The sequence below is a fragment of the Equus przewalskii genome, chromosome 13 (assembly GCF_037783145.1).
Source record: "Equus przewalskii isolate Varuska chromosome 13, EquPr2, whole genome shotgun sequence".
Lineage (NCBI taxonomy): Eukaryota > Metazoa > Chordata > Mammalia > Perissodactyla > Equidae > Equus > Equus przewalskii.
In genome coordinates, this window is record NC_091843.1 from 91,622,045 (window position 1) to 91,637,560 (window position 15,516).

The following is a 15,516-nucleotide window of genomic DNA, read 5'->3' on the forward strand; positions in this document are numbered from 1 at the left end:
ACGTCTGTGAGAATCCTCTGTCTTGTGCAGAGCAGTACTTCAGTCTTTTTCATTGCTATGTAGCATTCCGTTATTTGAATAGACCATAATTTAGTTATCCACTCTACTTTTCATGGACACTTGGATTGCTCTTATTTCGGGGCTATTCGTGAATAATTTTGTCATAAACATCTTTATACATGTCTTTGGGTGGTCATAAACACTTATTTCTATTGAGTACATACCTAGGAGTGGAATTGCTGGGTCATAGTGTATATAAAATAGTTTCATATTTCTCTCAATGCTCATGCAAACATGTAGAAACGTATGCAGAACTGAGGGATGTGGGAAGTGTCCTAGGGCTGCTGTAACAAATTACCGCAAACCTGGTGGCTTACAAGCACAGAAATTTATTCTCTCCCAGTTCTAGGGGCCAGAAGTCTAAAAGCAAGGTGTCACACGCCCTCTGAAGATTCTGGAGGAAAATCCTGGCTTGCCTCTCCCAGCTTCTAGTGGCTCCACACGTTACTTGGCTTGTGGCAGCCTAACTCCTGTCTCAGCCTTTGTCTACACAAGGCCTTCTTTTCTCTGTCTTCTTCCTGTCTCTTCGCTTCTAAGGATGTTTGTCATTGGATTTAGGGCCCACTCTAATCCAGGATGATCTCATCTCAAGATCCCTAATTACATCAGCAAAACCCTTTTCCCATTCACACAGTCACAGGTACCTGGTGGACATATCATTTTGGGAGCCACCATTCAACCCACTACAGGGAGTTTTTTAAACAAAAATGGGAATTTTAGCTGCACCTTGATACTTTTCTTTTTTGAATAGCCATGCCTACAGGTCAGTACACATACGTCTACCATGGTATGGGTGTACAGCAATTTATCCAGTCGTTTCCTTACTCGTGGGGAATCAGGATGTTTGTAAGCTTTTGTCACTAGAAATGATTCTGTAATATATGTCGTCATACTTATCCCCACGTACTGGTGCTCCTATTCTATAAGAATGGACTCTTAAAGGCAAGATTCCTAGGGCAAAGGTGTACATGTTTGTAATTTTGAACAGAGGTTTTCCAACAGAAGGATAGCACTTCATATCCCCATGCCCTTGATAATATCAGATATTATTAATCTCTAATACTCTTGCCAACCTGAGTGAAAACTTGTATCTTAGTTTTTAGTTTACAATTCCCTGACTGGAGAGGTTGAGCATCTTTTCATATGTTTATTGGACATTCGGATTTCCCTTTTTGAGAACCGCTCATGTTTTCTCTCTGCTTTATGCTTTTTGTTTCATTTAGTCTTCACATGTAGATACTACTTTTATGTCCATTTTTATAGATGAAGAAATTGAGATTTTGGTTAAGGAGTTTCCCCAAGGTCACCCAGCTAGTAAGTGGCAGATTTAGAATATGAAGCCAGGCAGACCGAGAGCAGAGCTTCCAGAGTTTAGGTATATTTTCTTATCTGTAGGCCATTTACGTTTTTTTCTTCCATGAATAGCTTGTTCTTACCTTTGCCTGCTTTGCCGTTTTCACTTTTATTTGACAAGGTTTTTCTTCTTTTTTTTTTTGAGGAAGATTAGCCCTGAGCTAACGACTGCCAATCCTCCTCTTTTTGCTGAGGAAGACTGGCCCTGAGCTGACATCCGTGCCCATCTTCCTCTACTTTATATGTGGGACGCCTGCCACAGCATGGTGTGCCAAGCGGTGCCATGTCCGCACCCGGGATCTGAACCGGCGAACCCTGGGACGCAGAGAAGCGGAACGTGCACATTTAACCGCTGCGCCACCAGGCTGGCCCCTCGTTTCTATCTTAAGATCTCCCCCATCCCAAGTTTATAAAAATCACCTAGAATGTGTTTTGGTAAATGATGTGTTTGGTGAGGGTAGAGTCCAAACCTCACATGCTGGATGGTTAATTATATCTACGTCACTTATGAATTATGCTACCATTTGTCCATTACATCCTTCAAATATTCTTCCAAAACATCATTTCGAATTTTCAACTTTCTGGTGCTGTAACAGTTCAGTGAGTATTCTCGTACACAAATCACTGGCACGTCTCTGATCTCCTGACCCTGGATCCTGAAGTAAGGTAAGGGTAAAGAACTAACCGGTTTGGGCCTTGCCTTTTGTTCATTCACTGTTCCACATGATGCTTCCAACATATATTTTTCAAATTGGAAACCTGATCACTAAGCATTTGAGTCCTTCATTTGATCGTGTGCAAGTTCCAAGAGTCACTGAAGACAGATTTTTGGTATGAAAATTCCATAGGCACAAAGATTGGCTCCAGTTCATGAAGTTCAATTTAATGTTTACATAAGTGCCTTCAAATCTGATGAAATGGTTCCTTTGTAAATTCACTACACTATGCTTTGAGTGCTTTGTCTAGCTTATGAAATAGCTTTGTAAAGTATAGTAATCTAGATGTCACCATCAAGAAAAAAAGAACCTCATATTTTCTTTGTGGACAAAAGCCATAGGTTCATCTTTGTTGAGGGACCAGGTCCTAAGTAGAAATACTTTGTCAACAAAGAACCTGCCATTTCAAATTTACTAAAACTAATTCGTCCTTGAAAAGATTATGCTAAGCTAAAAAAGGCAGACACAACAAGTCACATATTAGTTTATTCCATTTATATGAAATACCCACAATAAGTAAATCTATACAGACAGAAACTAGATTAGTGGTTGTGAGGGGCGGGAGGGAGGTGAGATGGGGATAACTACCAATGGATACAATGTTTCTTTTGGGGTGATGAAAATGTTCTGGAATTAAATAGTGGTGGTGGCCGCACAACCTTTTGAATGTATTAAAACCCACTACAATGTATGCTTTAAAATGGTGAATTTTATGGTATGTAAATTATATATCAAAATAATAATAATAAAAAAGAAACCTGGTTCCAAATTCTGTTTAAATTTCTGTATCAAACGCCATTTTGAGAAATTACATGATTGAGAAAATCTAAGTGAGCTTTTTAAAAAAAATACATCTATTTCTGATACCTATAGAAGCCAAAGGGGAGCCCTCAAACTCCCTTGGGTGGACATTTTTTTTTTTTTAGTAAATTATAACACGTACTATGTGGAACCCCCTTTGCGATCCTAAATGCGTAATAAAGGAAACTGGAAAAGCAGACGGTAAGCTTCTACTGGGAACTAAAAACCTGCTTGATCCACGTAAAGACAAACGTAGGGAAAAATGTACATCCTGAAACAGTATAGACATTTGACCCCATTTTTTTGTAAGTTCACATGTTTACTAGAAAAGACTTGGGAGAACGGATATTAACCTAAATGTTTAAGGCTGGGAAGCGTCTGAAGACAGGAGCTCTGCTGCCTGGCTTCCAGGCAGCTGTGCAGAGGCTCCGTGCTTCAGTTTCCTCATCTTTACAATGGGAATAGTAGCCCCTGAGTCATAGGGTTGTCCTGAAAATTAAACATATAAAAACATAAAACCCTTAAAAGCGCTTTCAAAAATGGTAGCTATACTATCATTGCTTACCTCTGGACTGATTTTTATTGTATTGCGTACCCATACTTTCTAAATTACCTGCAATGAGCACTATTTCCTAAGAAAGTTTGTTATTTAAAACAAAAACACCCTGGCCGAATCACTCTACGAACATACGAAAAAGTGAAATCAGAGAATTGACACAATACAGAAAAGAAACAGCAACGCGAGCCGTCCGGGAAGCCGCGACCGCTCCAGGGGCGCGCGGGGCCCTCCCGGCCGCCGTCCTCTTCCGCTCCCAGAGGCCCCTGCGGCGGAAGTCGTCACTCGGAGGGACGCCGCGCGCCGCGCACCCCGCAGCAGGCTTGCCATGGCGATGGGCGGCGGCGGCGGCGGCCCGGAGCAGGAGGACTCGGTGCTGTTCCGGCGCGGCACGGGCCAGGTGAGGTCGCGGCCGGCGCTGCCTGCGTCCCTCCCTCCCGGCCCTGCGCTCCTTCCCCGGCGTCGGGCGGGCCCTGGCCGATCGACTGCCTGCGGGGCCGCGGCCCGCCGGTTTCCCCATGTGGGAGCCTCAGCTGCTAGTGTCTTCCCTTCCGCAGCTTGGGCGCCCTGTGGGCTTCGCGCCGAGGCCCCGCCGCAGCTCGGTCGTCCATTGGTTTGTCTATTCTGTCTGACTTGGAACTGAGCGAGGGAGGCCGGGGTGAAGCGGGGAAGCCAGTTAGGGGTTTGTGGAAATGATCCAGGCTTAGATCGAGCTGTTAGCAATGGAGAGCACAGTACGTGGATTCTAGATATGTTTGGAAATCAGACGCAACAGGTTTGGCACATGGGTTCGATAATGGAGGTGTGAGAGAGGCAAGTCAAGGATAACTCCAGGATTGGCCTGAGCAGCTGAAAAGATGGGAGTTGCTTTTCGCTGAGGTATACTGAGAGGGGAAGACTGCAGGTAGAGCAGGTTTGTAAGGGGGAAGATCAGAAGCTCAGTCTTGGGTGAAATCTGATCGGAGTGAGTTTGAGAGTGGGAGAGAAGTTCAAGGCAACATTTGTAAACAAATATTTCAGATTTTATTGTAAATGGAAGGTAGAGAAATTGGTCAGTAGATGGAGGGAAAAGTGAGATCCGGAGGATTCTTAATTGTGTTTTCTGTTTGTTTTTAAGATAAGAGAAACATGTTTCAGCGTGTTTTTAGGCTGATAGGAAAGATCCAAAGATGGACAAGTTGGTGATGCAGGAGAGAGAATTGCTGAAGGAATGTTCTAGAGTAGGTGAGAGGGGATGGATTTGGCCTTTGTTAGAAACATTGATAGTTCATGTGGTGAAAGTTACATGAGTACAGGTCTGTGTGGATGGGCAGACGTGGTGGTGGGAGATGGAGAAAGTTCTCTTTTCTTTTGGTTGTTGCCATTTCAGTAAAAGAAGGAAGGTCATCAGTTAGGCGTGAGGAGAAGCCAGGTGTTGGAGGTTTGAGGAGAGAGAAGGTAGGAGGTAGGCCCCTAGGCGAGTGGACAAATTTTGGAGTAGGAAAATATAGTTGAAATGTTGCTGGGCAACATTAAGGCCTACTTGAGGTTTGTAGTTATGAGTTTAAGGGAGACTAGACTGCATGACTGTTTTTGTCCAGCTAAGTTCAGTTCAGGTGTGTGAGGGCAGGCACAGAGTAAACCAATAGTTAAAATTCATGGGGTTATAGTTTTACCAAATAAGTATGAAGAAGTGAAGGGGAGGGGTATAAGGGAATTAGCTTAATGACTGACATGGAATTTAAGATGGCTAAGAAAGGAAGTGAGGGCGTTAGGAGCGAGAGACAGTTTAAAAATTGGGAGGCTCAATATTTTGCCAGTCCCAGTGAAATGGAATGATTGTCATCATCAAGCTACCAGAAGGAATAAGTTGCAGAGCCTAGAAGGTGGTGGTTGGAGAGTAAGATTCTTGAAAGAGAGTTTATGAAGAGGTTGTAGTTGTTGGTTATGATAAATAAACACCATAGAAGTGAATAGCTGGGATTGAGTGGCATACAGGATCATTGGTAAAGGGGAATTTAAAGACTTGCAAGGATAAGGTATTGGAGGGATCTACATGGGTTTTTTTGTTTGTCTTTGTTTTTGAGGAAGATTAGCCCTGAGCTAACATCTGCTGCCAATCCTCCTCTTTTTGCTGAGGAAGACTGGCCCTGGGGTAACATCCGTGGCCATCTTGCTCCACTTTATATGTGGGATACCTGCCACAGCATGGCTTGCCAAGTGGTGCCATCTCCGCACCCAGGATCCGAACCGGTGGACCCTGGGCCGCTGAAGTGGAATGTGCGAACTTAACCGCTGCGCCACCGGGCCAGCCCCTACATGGGTTTTTTAATAACCAAGAACTATGACAGGAGTACTGTTGGAGAGAGTACTCGGATAGAAGTCTCAGGGAAGGAGGACGTGTGATCCAGAACAGCTGTAGATGATTGCAATAAAGAGGGATAGTAGACGGTGGAGTCTTGTGACAGCATTTTCAAAGCTGGGAGTTCTTAGGGAGAATAATCTGGAAGTGGAAGTGAGAAGCAAGGAAGATTCCTTCGTCACCTTTGGTACAGTAATTGGAGGGATACGGAGGAGAAAACGTTTCATTTGAGATGGCTGCAAGGAGAGAGGCATTCTCAGGGAAAGCCAGATTTTAGTTAGAACAAGCAGATCAAGGAAATAGTCAGAGGAGAGGTTAGTGGTATTGGGAGGAGGTTGCCGATTACTCAAAAGAGCACAGTGGAAGTGTCAGGTGTTGAGAAGTGGTAGAAGGTGGCAGAATATGAGGAATAACTTGAGAAACCTGGGCTACTGCTGGTGACTGAGAAGCAGATATAAAGACAGTCCTAATGGTCTGTTCTGTTGCTATTGCTATGTAACAAATCACCCAAAACTTAGTAGCTTGAAACAACAATAATCATTTTATTATTTCTCACAGTTTCTGTGGGTCAGGAATTTGTGAAGGCCTTGCCGGGCACTTCTTCAGATCTGCCGTGTGGTTGCATGCGCACGGTAGCTGGCGCTGCAGGAGCTGGGGACTGAGCAGCGAGGCCTGGCAGGCCACTTCTTCCCCTCACGTAGTCTCAGGGCTCCTCCACGTGGTCTGAGTGTGTGGGCTGGTGTGGATTTCCTTATACCCCTTTGTGGTCCTTCCCTCTCATCCTTCCCCATTTCCTGTCCCCAGACAACTGCTCATCCGCTTTCTGTCACCATAGATTCGTCTGCATTTTCCAGAATTTTATAAACATGGAATCTTTTCTGTCTGGCTTCTTTTACACAGCATAGTTATCTTGAGTTTCATCCATTTTGTTGTGTATATCAGTTCATTTTTTTTTTTTTTTGTCTGTGGTATCTCATTGCATAAAGTACAATTTTTTATCTGTTCACTTGTTCATGAGCATTTGGGTTGTTTTCAGTCTGGGGCTGTTACAAATGGAGCCCCCACGAGTGTTAGTGTAGAAGGCTTCGTAGGACGCACGCTTTGTTTTCTCTCGGGTAAATACCTGGGTCAAGGAGTAGATGCCAAACTCTTCCTCTAAGTGTGTGTTCCATTTTGCATTTGGACCAGCAGTGTATGAAAGTTCTGTTTGCTCCCCTCTTTGCTAACACTTAGCATGGTCTGTTAATTTTAGACATTCTAGTAGATGTGTGGTGGCATCTTGTGTAGTTTGTACTAGCATTTCCCAATGATTGATGTTGATCATCATATCATGTGCTTACTTGCCATCCATATATCTTCTTTGGCAAAGTGTTTAAATCTTTTGCCCATTTTTAATTTAGGTTGTTTCCTTTTTCTTGAGATTTGAGAGTTCTTCATGTACGCTAGATACAAAACCTTTGTAAGATTATTATTTTGCAGATATTTTGTGGCTTGATTTTTTTCTTAATAGTGTCTTTTTAAGAACAGAAATTCTTAATTTTGCTGAAATCTAATTTCCCAGTTTTTTCTTTGACAGTTCTTTTGTTGTAAGCAATCTAAGGTCACAAAGATTTTTCTCTTAAGTTTTATAGTTTTAGGTTTTATGTTTAGGTCTATGATCCATTGTGAGTTAATTTTCGTATGTAGCTCAAGATATAGATCAAAATTCGTTTCTTTGCATAAGGATTTCCATTTGTTCCAGCACCATTTGTTGAAATTACTATACTTTCTCTACTAAATTGCGTCTGTACCTTTATTTCAAATCAATCATGGGATGGGAGTATTTCTGACTCGATTCTGTTGCATTGATCTGCTTGTCTACCTCGATGCTAATACCACACTTTCTTGATTACTATTGCTTTAGCGTACATCTTGTAAGATAATGTAAATCCTCCAGCTTTGCTTTGCTTTTTCAAAATTGTTTTGGCTATTTAGATCCTTTGTATTTCCGTATGAATTTTAGAATCACCTTGTCAATTTAATATACTTTACTTTTCCCTTAGATCTGCAGTTAAGTATATTTGATGCTAACGGGTTTGTGTTTTTTTACCTAAGTTTTCCCTGGTCATATCTTGGTTTGGTGAAACTTACCTTCGGTAGAGTCCTCTGGAAGGGCTGGTGAGTATAGTATTCTTCCACGTTTTAAACTGAGTCTTACTGCTTGAAGGACAGGTGGAGTGTATAAAATCCTTGGCTCATACTTTCCCCCATGAATTTCTATGAGAAAGTCTAAATATGATTTTCTTTGTTTTGTAAATGACTTGGTCTTTTTGCTTAGAGGCTCTGAGAATTTTTTCCTTTTTTTAGAGTTGTTTGTTAGTTTAGCTTTTATTCTTCAGGAATCCCATATATACATATGTTAAATATTTTTTGTCAGCCATCTGTTTGTCACTTCTCTTTATTTTATTTTTGTTCCTTTGGTTTTTACCTGTCTTTTCCTTGGCAGCCCTTAGATTTTAAGTCAAATATAGTCTTCCTTGGGTGCCTTGTAGTCAGTATTACTTTTCCTTCCATTTCTTTCTTGATTCTGTTTAACTCCTTTTTTTTTGTTTGTTTGAGGAAGATTAGCCCTGAGCTAACTACTGCCAATCCTCCTCTTTTTGCTGAGGAAGACTGGCCCTGAGCTAACATCCGTGCCCATCTTCCTCTACTTTATACATGGGTCACCTACCACAGCATGGCTTTTGCCAAGCGGTGCCGTGTCCACACCCGGGATCCAAACTGGTGAACCCCGGGCCGCCGAGAAGCGGAACGTGCAAACTTAACCGCTGCACCACTGGGCCGGCCCTATTTAACTCCTGATTCAAGTCTTTTCCCTTTTGTCCTGTTTTCTCATCTGACTTTTTAAGATTTTTGATTCAAGGTGGTTTTTTCTATGTTGTGGGTACTATTTTAAGAATATTTAATTTCAGTTGGGTGTTGTGTTTTCTTCTTTTTGTTATTGTTATTTGAGGAGATGTTTTATGAGCTAAAATATTTCTTCTTATAATAGCCTTGTGTAGACGTCTTTGTCTTCTGTTCGTTTTGAAATGTCTTGTTTTCCTGGTCTGACTGTAACGGTTGAGATGTGAGGAGCTGGGTTGCTGTAGTCTCATTTGGAAGAGTGCCCTCTGCTATTGAGATGGTGGCGTGTACTCTCCTTCATCATAGTACCTTTTGCAGTTGCAGGAGAATTGATGTATCGTCCAATTTTGTGATTTTTAAAATTTCTTCAGGACCCTGAACTTCTACTGTTTGCTTTTTTGCCCTTCACCAAATCTCCCCTTCCAAGTGACGGTGTAATCTTGAACAAGGCACTTACCTCCTTGTGATTGCTTACCTTATCTGCAATGTGACTTAGGATTCTTAAGTGCTTTTTTTTATAAAGCGAGATTGACAATTTTACCTTGGAACCTATTTCTCTGTATAATGGAGATTAATAAGAAAATGACCAAAATTGGTTTTACAACTAAATGAGTTACCAGCCTCATTTGTAAAGCTCATTGCTATAAAGCAAACTTCTTTGGAACTCATTGATTGACTAATATTGTACCAAATCCAGGATACTAATTGAAGGTGTTTTGTGACCTGTCTTCTCATCACCAGCATTACGTATCCAAACTTATCTCCAACTGCTATTGCGTGAACCTCATTCTAGTTGGACTTGTTGCCTCACTAATACTCAGATACAGTGTGTTTTTATTTTATTTTATTTTATTTTATTATTTTTTTGGTAAGGAAGATTGGCCCTGAGCTGACATCTGTCGCCAATCTTCCTCTTTTTGCTTGAGGAAGATTGGCCCTGAGCTAACATCTGTGCCAGTCTTCCTCTATTTTGTATGTGGGATGCTGCCATAGCATGGCTTGATGTGTGTAGGTGTGGGGGTGTGCGCCCAGGATCTGAATCCACAAAGCCCGGGCTGTGGAAGCAGAGCATGCGAACTTAAGCACTGCATCACCGGGCCAGCCCTCCCCCCTATTTTTATTTTAAATTGTGGTAAGAAAAACACACACATAACGTAAAATGTATCATCTTAACCATTTTTAATTGTACAGTTTGCCAGTGTTAAGTATATTCACATTGTTGTGCAACAGATCTCGAGAACTTTTTCCTCTTGCATGACTGAAACTCTACCCATTAAACTGCTCCTCGTCCCCATCCCCCCAGCTGCTGGGAACCACCATTCCGCCTTCTGTTTCTGTGAGCGCGACTGCTTTAGAGACCTCAAACAAGTGGAACCACATGTAGTCAGCGTGTGTATTTTTGCTTCCGTGCTGCTTTTGGCTCATGGTCTTCCTTGAAATGCTTTCTCTTTTGCTTTTTCGTCTCTGCCCATCAAAATCCTTTTAATTTTTTTTTCCTAGGCCTGTTTCCTCCATGATCATCCAGCATATCATTTCCTTTTTTTCTTTTTTTATTGAGGTGTGATTGACATGTAACTTTATATTAATTTCAGGTGTACAACATAGTTTGATATTTGTGCATATTGCAAAATGATCACCACAGTAAGTCTAGTTAACATACTTTGTTACAGAATTTCTTTTCTTATGATGAGAACTTTTAAGATTTACTCTCTTTGCAACTTTCAGATATGCAGTACAGTATTATTAACTGCAGTCACCATGTTAGACATTAAATTCCTGTGAGTTACTTATTCTATAACTGCAGCTTGGTACCTTTTGACTCCCTTCACCCATTTCACCACCACCACCAGCCTCTGCGTCTGACAACCACCAGTCTGCTCTCTGTATCTGTGGGCTTGTTTCTTTTTAGATTCCACATGTAAGTAAGATCGTATAGTATTTTGTCTTTCTCCTTCAAGGTCCAGCCATGTCATGAATGGCAAAATTTCTTTGCTTTTTATGTTTGAAGAATATTTTGTTGTATATATACATGCACCACATTTTCTTTATCCATTCATCCATTGGTGGACACTTAGATTGTTGCCATATCTTGGCTATTGTAAATAGTGCTGCACTGAACGTGGGAGTGCATACATCTTTTTGAGTTAGCATTTTTATTTTCTTTGGATAAATACCCAGAAGTGGAATTGCTGGATCATATGGTAGTTCTATTTTTAAATCTTTCTAGAATCTCCATACTGTTTTCCATAGTTGCCGCACGCGCACCAGTTTACATTCCTAGCAACAGTGCACAAAGGGTTCCCTTTTTTCCATATTCTCGCCAGCACTTGTTATTTGTTGTCTTTTTGATAATAGCCATTCTAACAAGTGTAAGGTGATGGCTCATTGTGGTTTTGATATGCATTTCCCTAATGATTAGTGATGTTGAGCATCTTGTCAGTTACCTGTTGGCTGTCTGTATGTCTTCTTTAGAAAAATATCTGTTCAGATCTTCTGCCCATTTTTAGCTGATTGGGTTCTTTTGCTATTGAGTTCTGTGAGTTCTTTATATATTTTGGATATTAACCTCTTATCAGATACATGATTTGCAGATATTTGCTCCCATTCAATAGGTTGCTTTTTCATTTTGTTGATGGTTTCCTTTGCTGTGCAGAAGCTTTTTACTTTGATGTAGTCCTGCTTGTTTATTTTTGCTTGTGTTGCTTTTGCTTTTGGTGTCAAATCCAAACATCATCACCAAGACTGATGTCAAGGAGCTTACCCAGCCGCCTGTGTTTTTTTCTAGGAGTTTTATAATTTCAGGACTTACCTTCAAGTCTTTAATCCATTTGGGGTTAATTTTTGTATATGGTGTAAAATAGTGGTCCAGTTTCATTCTTTTGCATGTGGCTGCCCACTTTTCCCAGCACCATTTATTGAAGAGATTGTCCTTGCCCATTCTGTATTCTTGGCTCCTTTGTTGTAAATTAATTGACCATATATGCATGGGTTTATTCTGTTCCATTGAGCTATGTGTCTGTTTTTATGCCAATACCATACTGTTTTGATTACCATAGCTTTGTAATATAGCTTGAAATCAGGCATCGTGATGCCTCCAGCTTTGTTCTTTCTCAAAATTGCTTTGGCTATTTGGGGTCTTTTGTGGTTCCGTACAAATTTTGGGATTTTGATAGGGATTACAATTGACTGTAGATTGCTTTGGATAGTATGGACATTTTAACAGTATTAATTCTTCCAGTCCAGGGGCATAGAATATCTTTCCATTTATTTCTGTCTTCTTCAGTTACTTTCATTAATGTTGTATAGTGTTCAATGTACAGGTCTTTCACCTCCTTGGTTAAATTTATTCCCAGGTATTTTATTCTTTTTGATCCAGTTGTAAATGGATTGTTTTCTTAATTCCTCTTTCTGATTGTTCATTATTAGTGTATAAAAACGTAACAGATTTTTGTATATTGACTTTGTATGCTGCAACTTTACTGAATTTGTTTATTCTAACACTTTTTTGGTGGAGTCTTTAGGATTTCCTATGTGTGATATGTTATCTGAAAATAATGACAGTTTTACTTCTTCCTTTCCAAATTGGATGCGTTTTCTTTCTTTTTCTTGTCTAATTGTTCTTGCTAAGACTTCCAGTACTGTGTTAACTAAGAGTGATGAGAGTGGGCATTCTTGTCTTGTTTCTGATCTTAGAGGAAAAGTTTTCTTTTCACCATTGAATATGTTAGCTGTGGGCTTGTCATATATGGCCTCTATTACATTGAGGTACATTCCCTTCATACCCACTTTCTTGAGAGTTTTTATCATAAATGCATGTTGAATTTTGTCCAGTGCTTTTTCTGGATCTTTTGAGATGATCCTATGATTTTCATCTTTCCATTTTGTTAATTTGGTGTGTCACATTGATTTGTAGATATGGATCCATCCTTGCATCCTTGGTATAGATCATACTTGGTCATAGTGAACGATCCTTTTAATGTATTGTTTTATTCGATTTGCTAATATTTTGTTGAGAATTTTTGCATCTATATTCATCAGAGACGTTGGCCTGTAATTTTCTTTTCTCGTGGCATCCTTGTTTGGTTTTGGTATCAGGGTAATGCTGGCTTCATGGAATTCATTTAGAAATGTTCCCTACTCTTCTGTTTTTTGGAAGAGTTTGGGAAGGATTGGTATTAATTCTTCTTTGAATGTATTTGGTAGAATCATGAGTGAAGCCATCTAGTCCTGGGATTTTGTTTGTTGGGAGGTTTTTGATTACTGATTCAATCTCCTTACTAGTGATTGGTCTGTTCAGTTTTTCTGTTTCTTCATGATTCAGTCTTGGTAAGTTGTATGTTTCTAGGAATTTATCCGTTTCTTGTAGGTTGTCAAATTTGTTGGCATATAATTGTTCATAGTGGTCTCTTATGATCCTTTGTGTTTCTGTGGTATCAGTTGTAATGTCTCTGCTTTTATTTCTGGTTATATTTGAGTCCTCTCTTTTTCCTTGTGGAGTCCTTCTAAAGGTTTGTCAATTTTGCTTATCTTTTCAGAGAACCAGCTCTTAGATTCATTGATCTTTTCGATTGTCTTTTTAGTTTCTATTTCATTTATTTTCACTCTGATCTTCGTTATGCTCTAATCTCATAACTTTGGATTTCATTTGTTCTTCTTTTTCTGGTTCCTTGAGGTGTAAACTAGGTGGTTTATTTGAGGTTTTTCTTGTTTCTTGGTGTAGGCGTTTATCACTGTGAACCCCCCTCTTAGAACTTCTTTTGCTGAGTCGTGTAAGTTTTGGTGTGTTGTATTTCCATTTTCATTTGTCTCAAGATATTTTTTAATTCTCTTTTAGTTTCTTCTTGACCTTTTGCTTCAGTAGCGTGTTGTTTACTCTCCACATATTTGTGAATTCTCCAGTTTTCTGTTAATTGATTTCTGGTTTCATACATTGTGGTCAGAAAAGATGCTTGATATGATTTCGGTCCTCTTAAATTTATTAAGACTTGTTTTGTGGCCTAACATATTGTCTATCCTCGAGAATGTTCCCCATGCGTTTGACAAGAATGTGTATTCTGTTGCTTTTGGATAGAATGTTCTGTATCTATCTGTTAAGTCCATCTAGTCTAACGTGGTGTTTGAGGCTGAAGTTTCCTTACTGATTTTCTGTCTGGATGATCTATCCATTGATGAAATTGGGGTATCAAAGTCCCCTAATGTTACCTTATTGTTGTTGACTATTTTCCCCTTTAGATCTATTTATATTTACTTTATATATTTATGTCCTCCTATGTTGGGTGCATAAATATGTATATTTTATATTTATTAAATAATATCATTTATAAAACAAATGAATGTTATATCCTCTTGTTGGATTGACCCCTTTATCATTATGTAATGCCCTTGTTTGTCTCTTTTACAGTGTTTGTTTTAAAGTCTGTCTTGTCTGAAACAAGTATAGGTACCTCAGTTTTCTTTTGGTTTCCATTTGCGTGAATCATCTTTTCCCATCCATTCACTTACAGCCTATGTGTGTTGTTACATCTGAAGTGAGTCTCTTGTAGGCAGCATATAGATGTCTTGTTTTTTTATCTACTCAACCACTCTATGTCCTTTTTTTGCATGCTGAGGAAGATTAGCCCTGAGCTAACATCTGTGCAGTCTTCCTCTATTTTGTGTGTGGGTTGCCACCACAGCGTGGCTGATGAGTGGTGTGGGTCCATGCCTGGGATTTGAACCCATGAACCCAGTCCGCTGGAGTGGAACATGCTCAACTTAACCACTAGGCCATGGGGCCAGCCCTACATGCTCTGTCTTTTGATAAGAGAATTTAGTTTATTTACATTTAAAGTAATTATTGATAAGTATGTACTTATTGCCATTTTGTTAGTTGTTTTCTGGCTGTTTTGTGGTTCTTCTGTTCTTTTCTTGCTCTCTTCCTTTGTGGTTTGATGAAATTGGATGTCTTTAATGGTGTACTCAGATTCCCTTCTCTTTATCTTTTGTGTATTTACTGTAGGTTTTTGCCTTGTGGTTACCATGAGTCTTACAAATAATAACTTACAACCGTCTATTTTAAGTTGGTAACTTTAATTTGAATGCATTCTAAAGCTCTACATTTTTATCCCCCCCACCACATTTTATGTTTTTGATGCCACATTTCACTTGTTTTTACTTTGTGTAACCCTTAACTAATTATTGTAGCTATAATTGTCTTTACTGCTTTTGTCTTTTAATCTTCATACTAGCTTTATGTGATTAATCTTCCACCTTTACTGTATATTTACTTTTCCCTGTGAGATTTATACTTCCATTTGTTTTCTTTTCTTTTTTCTTTTTTTTTTTCTTGAGGAAGACTAGCCCTGAGCTAACTACTGCCACTCCTCGTCTTTTTGCTGAGGAAGCCTGGCCCTGAGCTAGCATCCGTGCCCATCTTCCTCTACTTTACATGTAGGACGCCTACCACAGCGTGGCGTGCCAAGTGGTGCCGTGTCTGCACCCAGGATCCGAACCAGCGAACCCTGGGCCGCTGAGAAGCGGAACGTGCGAAATTAACCACTGCACCACCGGGCCGGCTCCTCATTTGTTTTCTTATTCATAATTAGTACCCCTTTTTTCAGCTTAAAGAAGTCTCTTTAACATTTCTTGTAAGGCTGGTTTAAAGGTGATCAACTCCTTTAGCTTTTGCTTATGTGGAAAATGCTTTATCTGTCCTTCCATTCTGAATGACAACTTTGCCAGGTTGAGTATTCTTGGTTGGAAGGTTTTTTTCTTTCTTTTTTTTTTTTTTTAAAGATTTTATTTTTTCCTTTTTCTCCCCAAAGCCC

General features: G+C 40.0%; 1 protein-coding gene across 3 annotated transcripts in view; it reads left to right on the forward strand.

Annotated features, from left to right (window-relative positions):
* The first annotated feature begins 3,750 nt into the window (after positions 1 to 3,750).
* LOC103543464 (survival motor neuron protein) overlaps positions 3,751 to 15,516 on the forward strand; it is a 28,724-nt gene continuing 16,958 nt past the window's right edge. For all 3 annotated transcript variants that reach the window (XM_008510344.2, XM_070569882.1, XM_070569883.1), the window contains exon 1: positions 3,751 to 3,886. In XM_008510344.2, the coding sequence (XP_008508566.2) occupies positions 3,815 to 3,886 (72 nt within the window). In that variant the 5' untranslated portion in view covers positions 3,751 to 3,814. The remainder of the gene's footprint in view (positions 3,887 to 15,516) is intronic.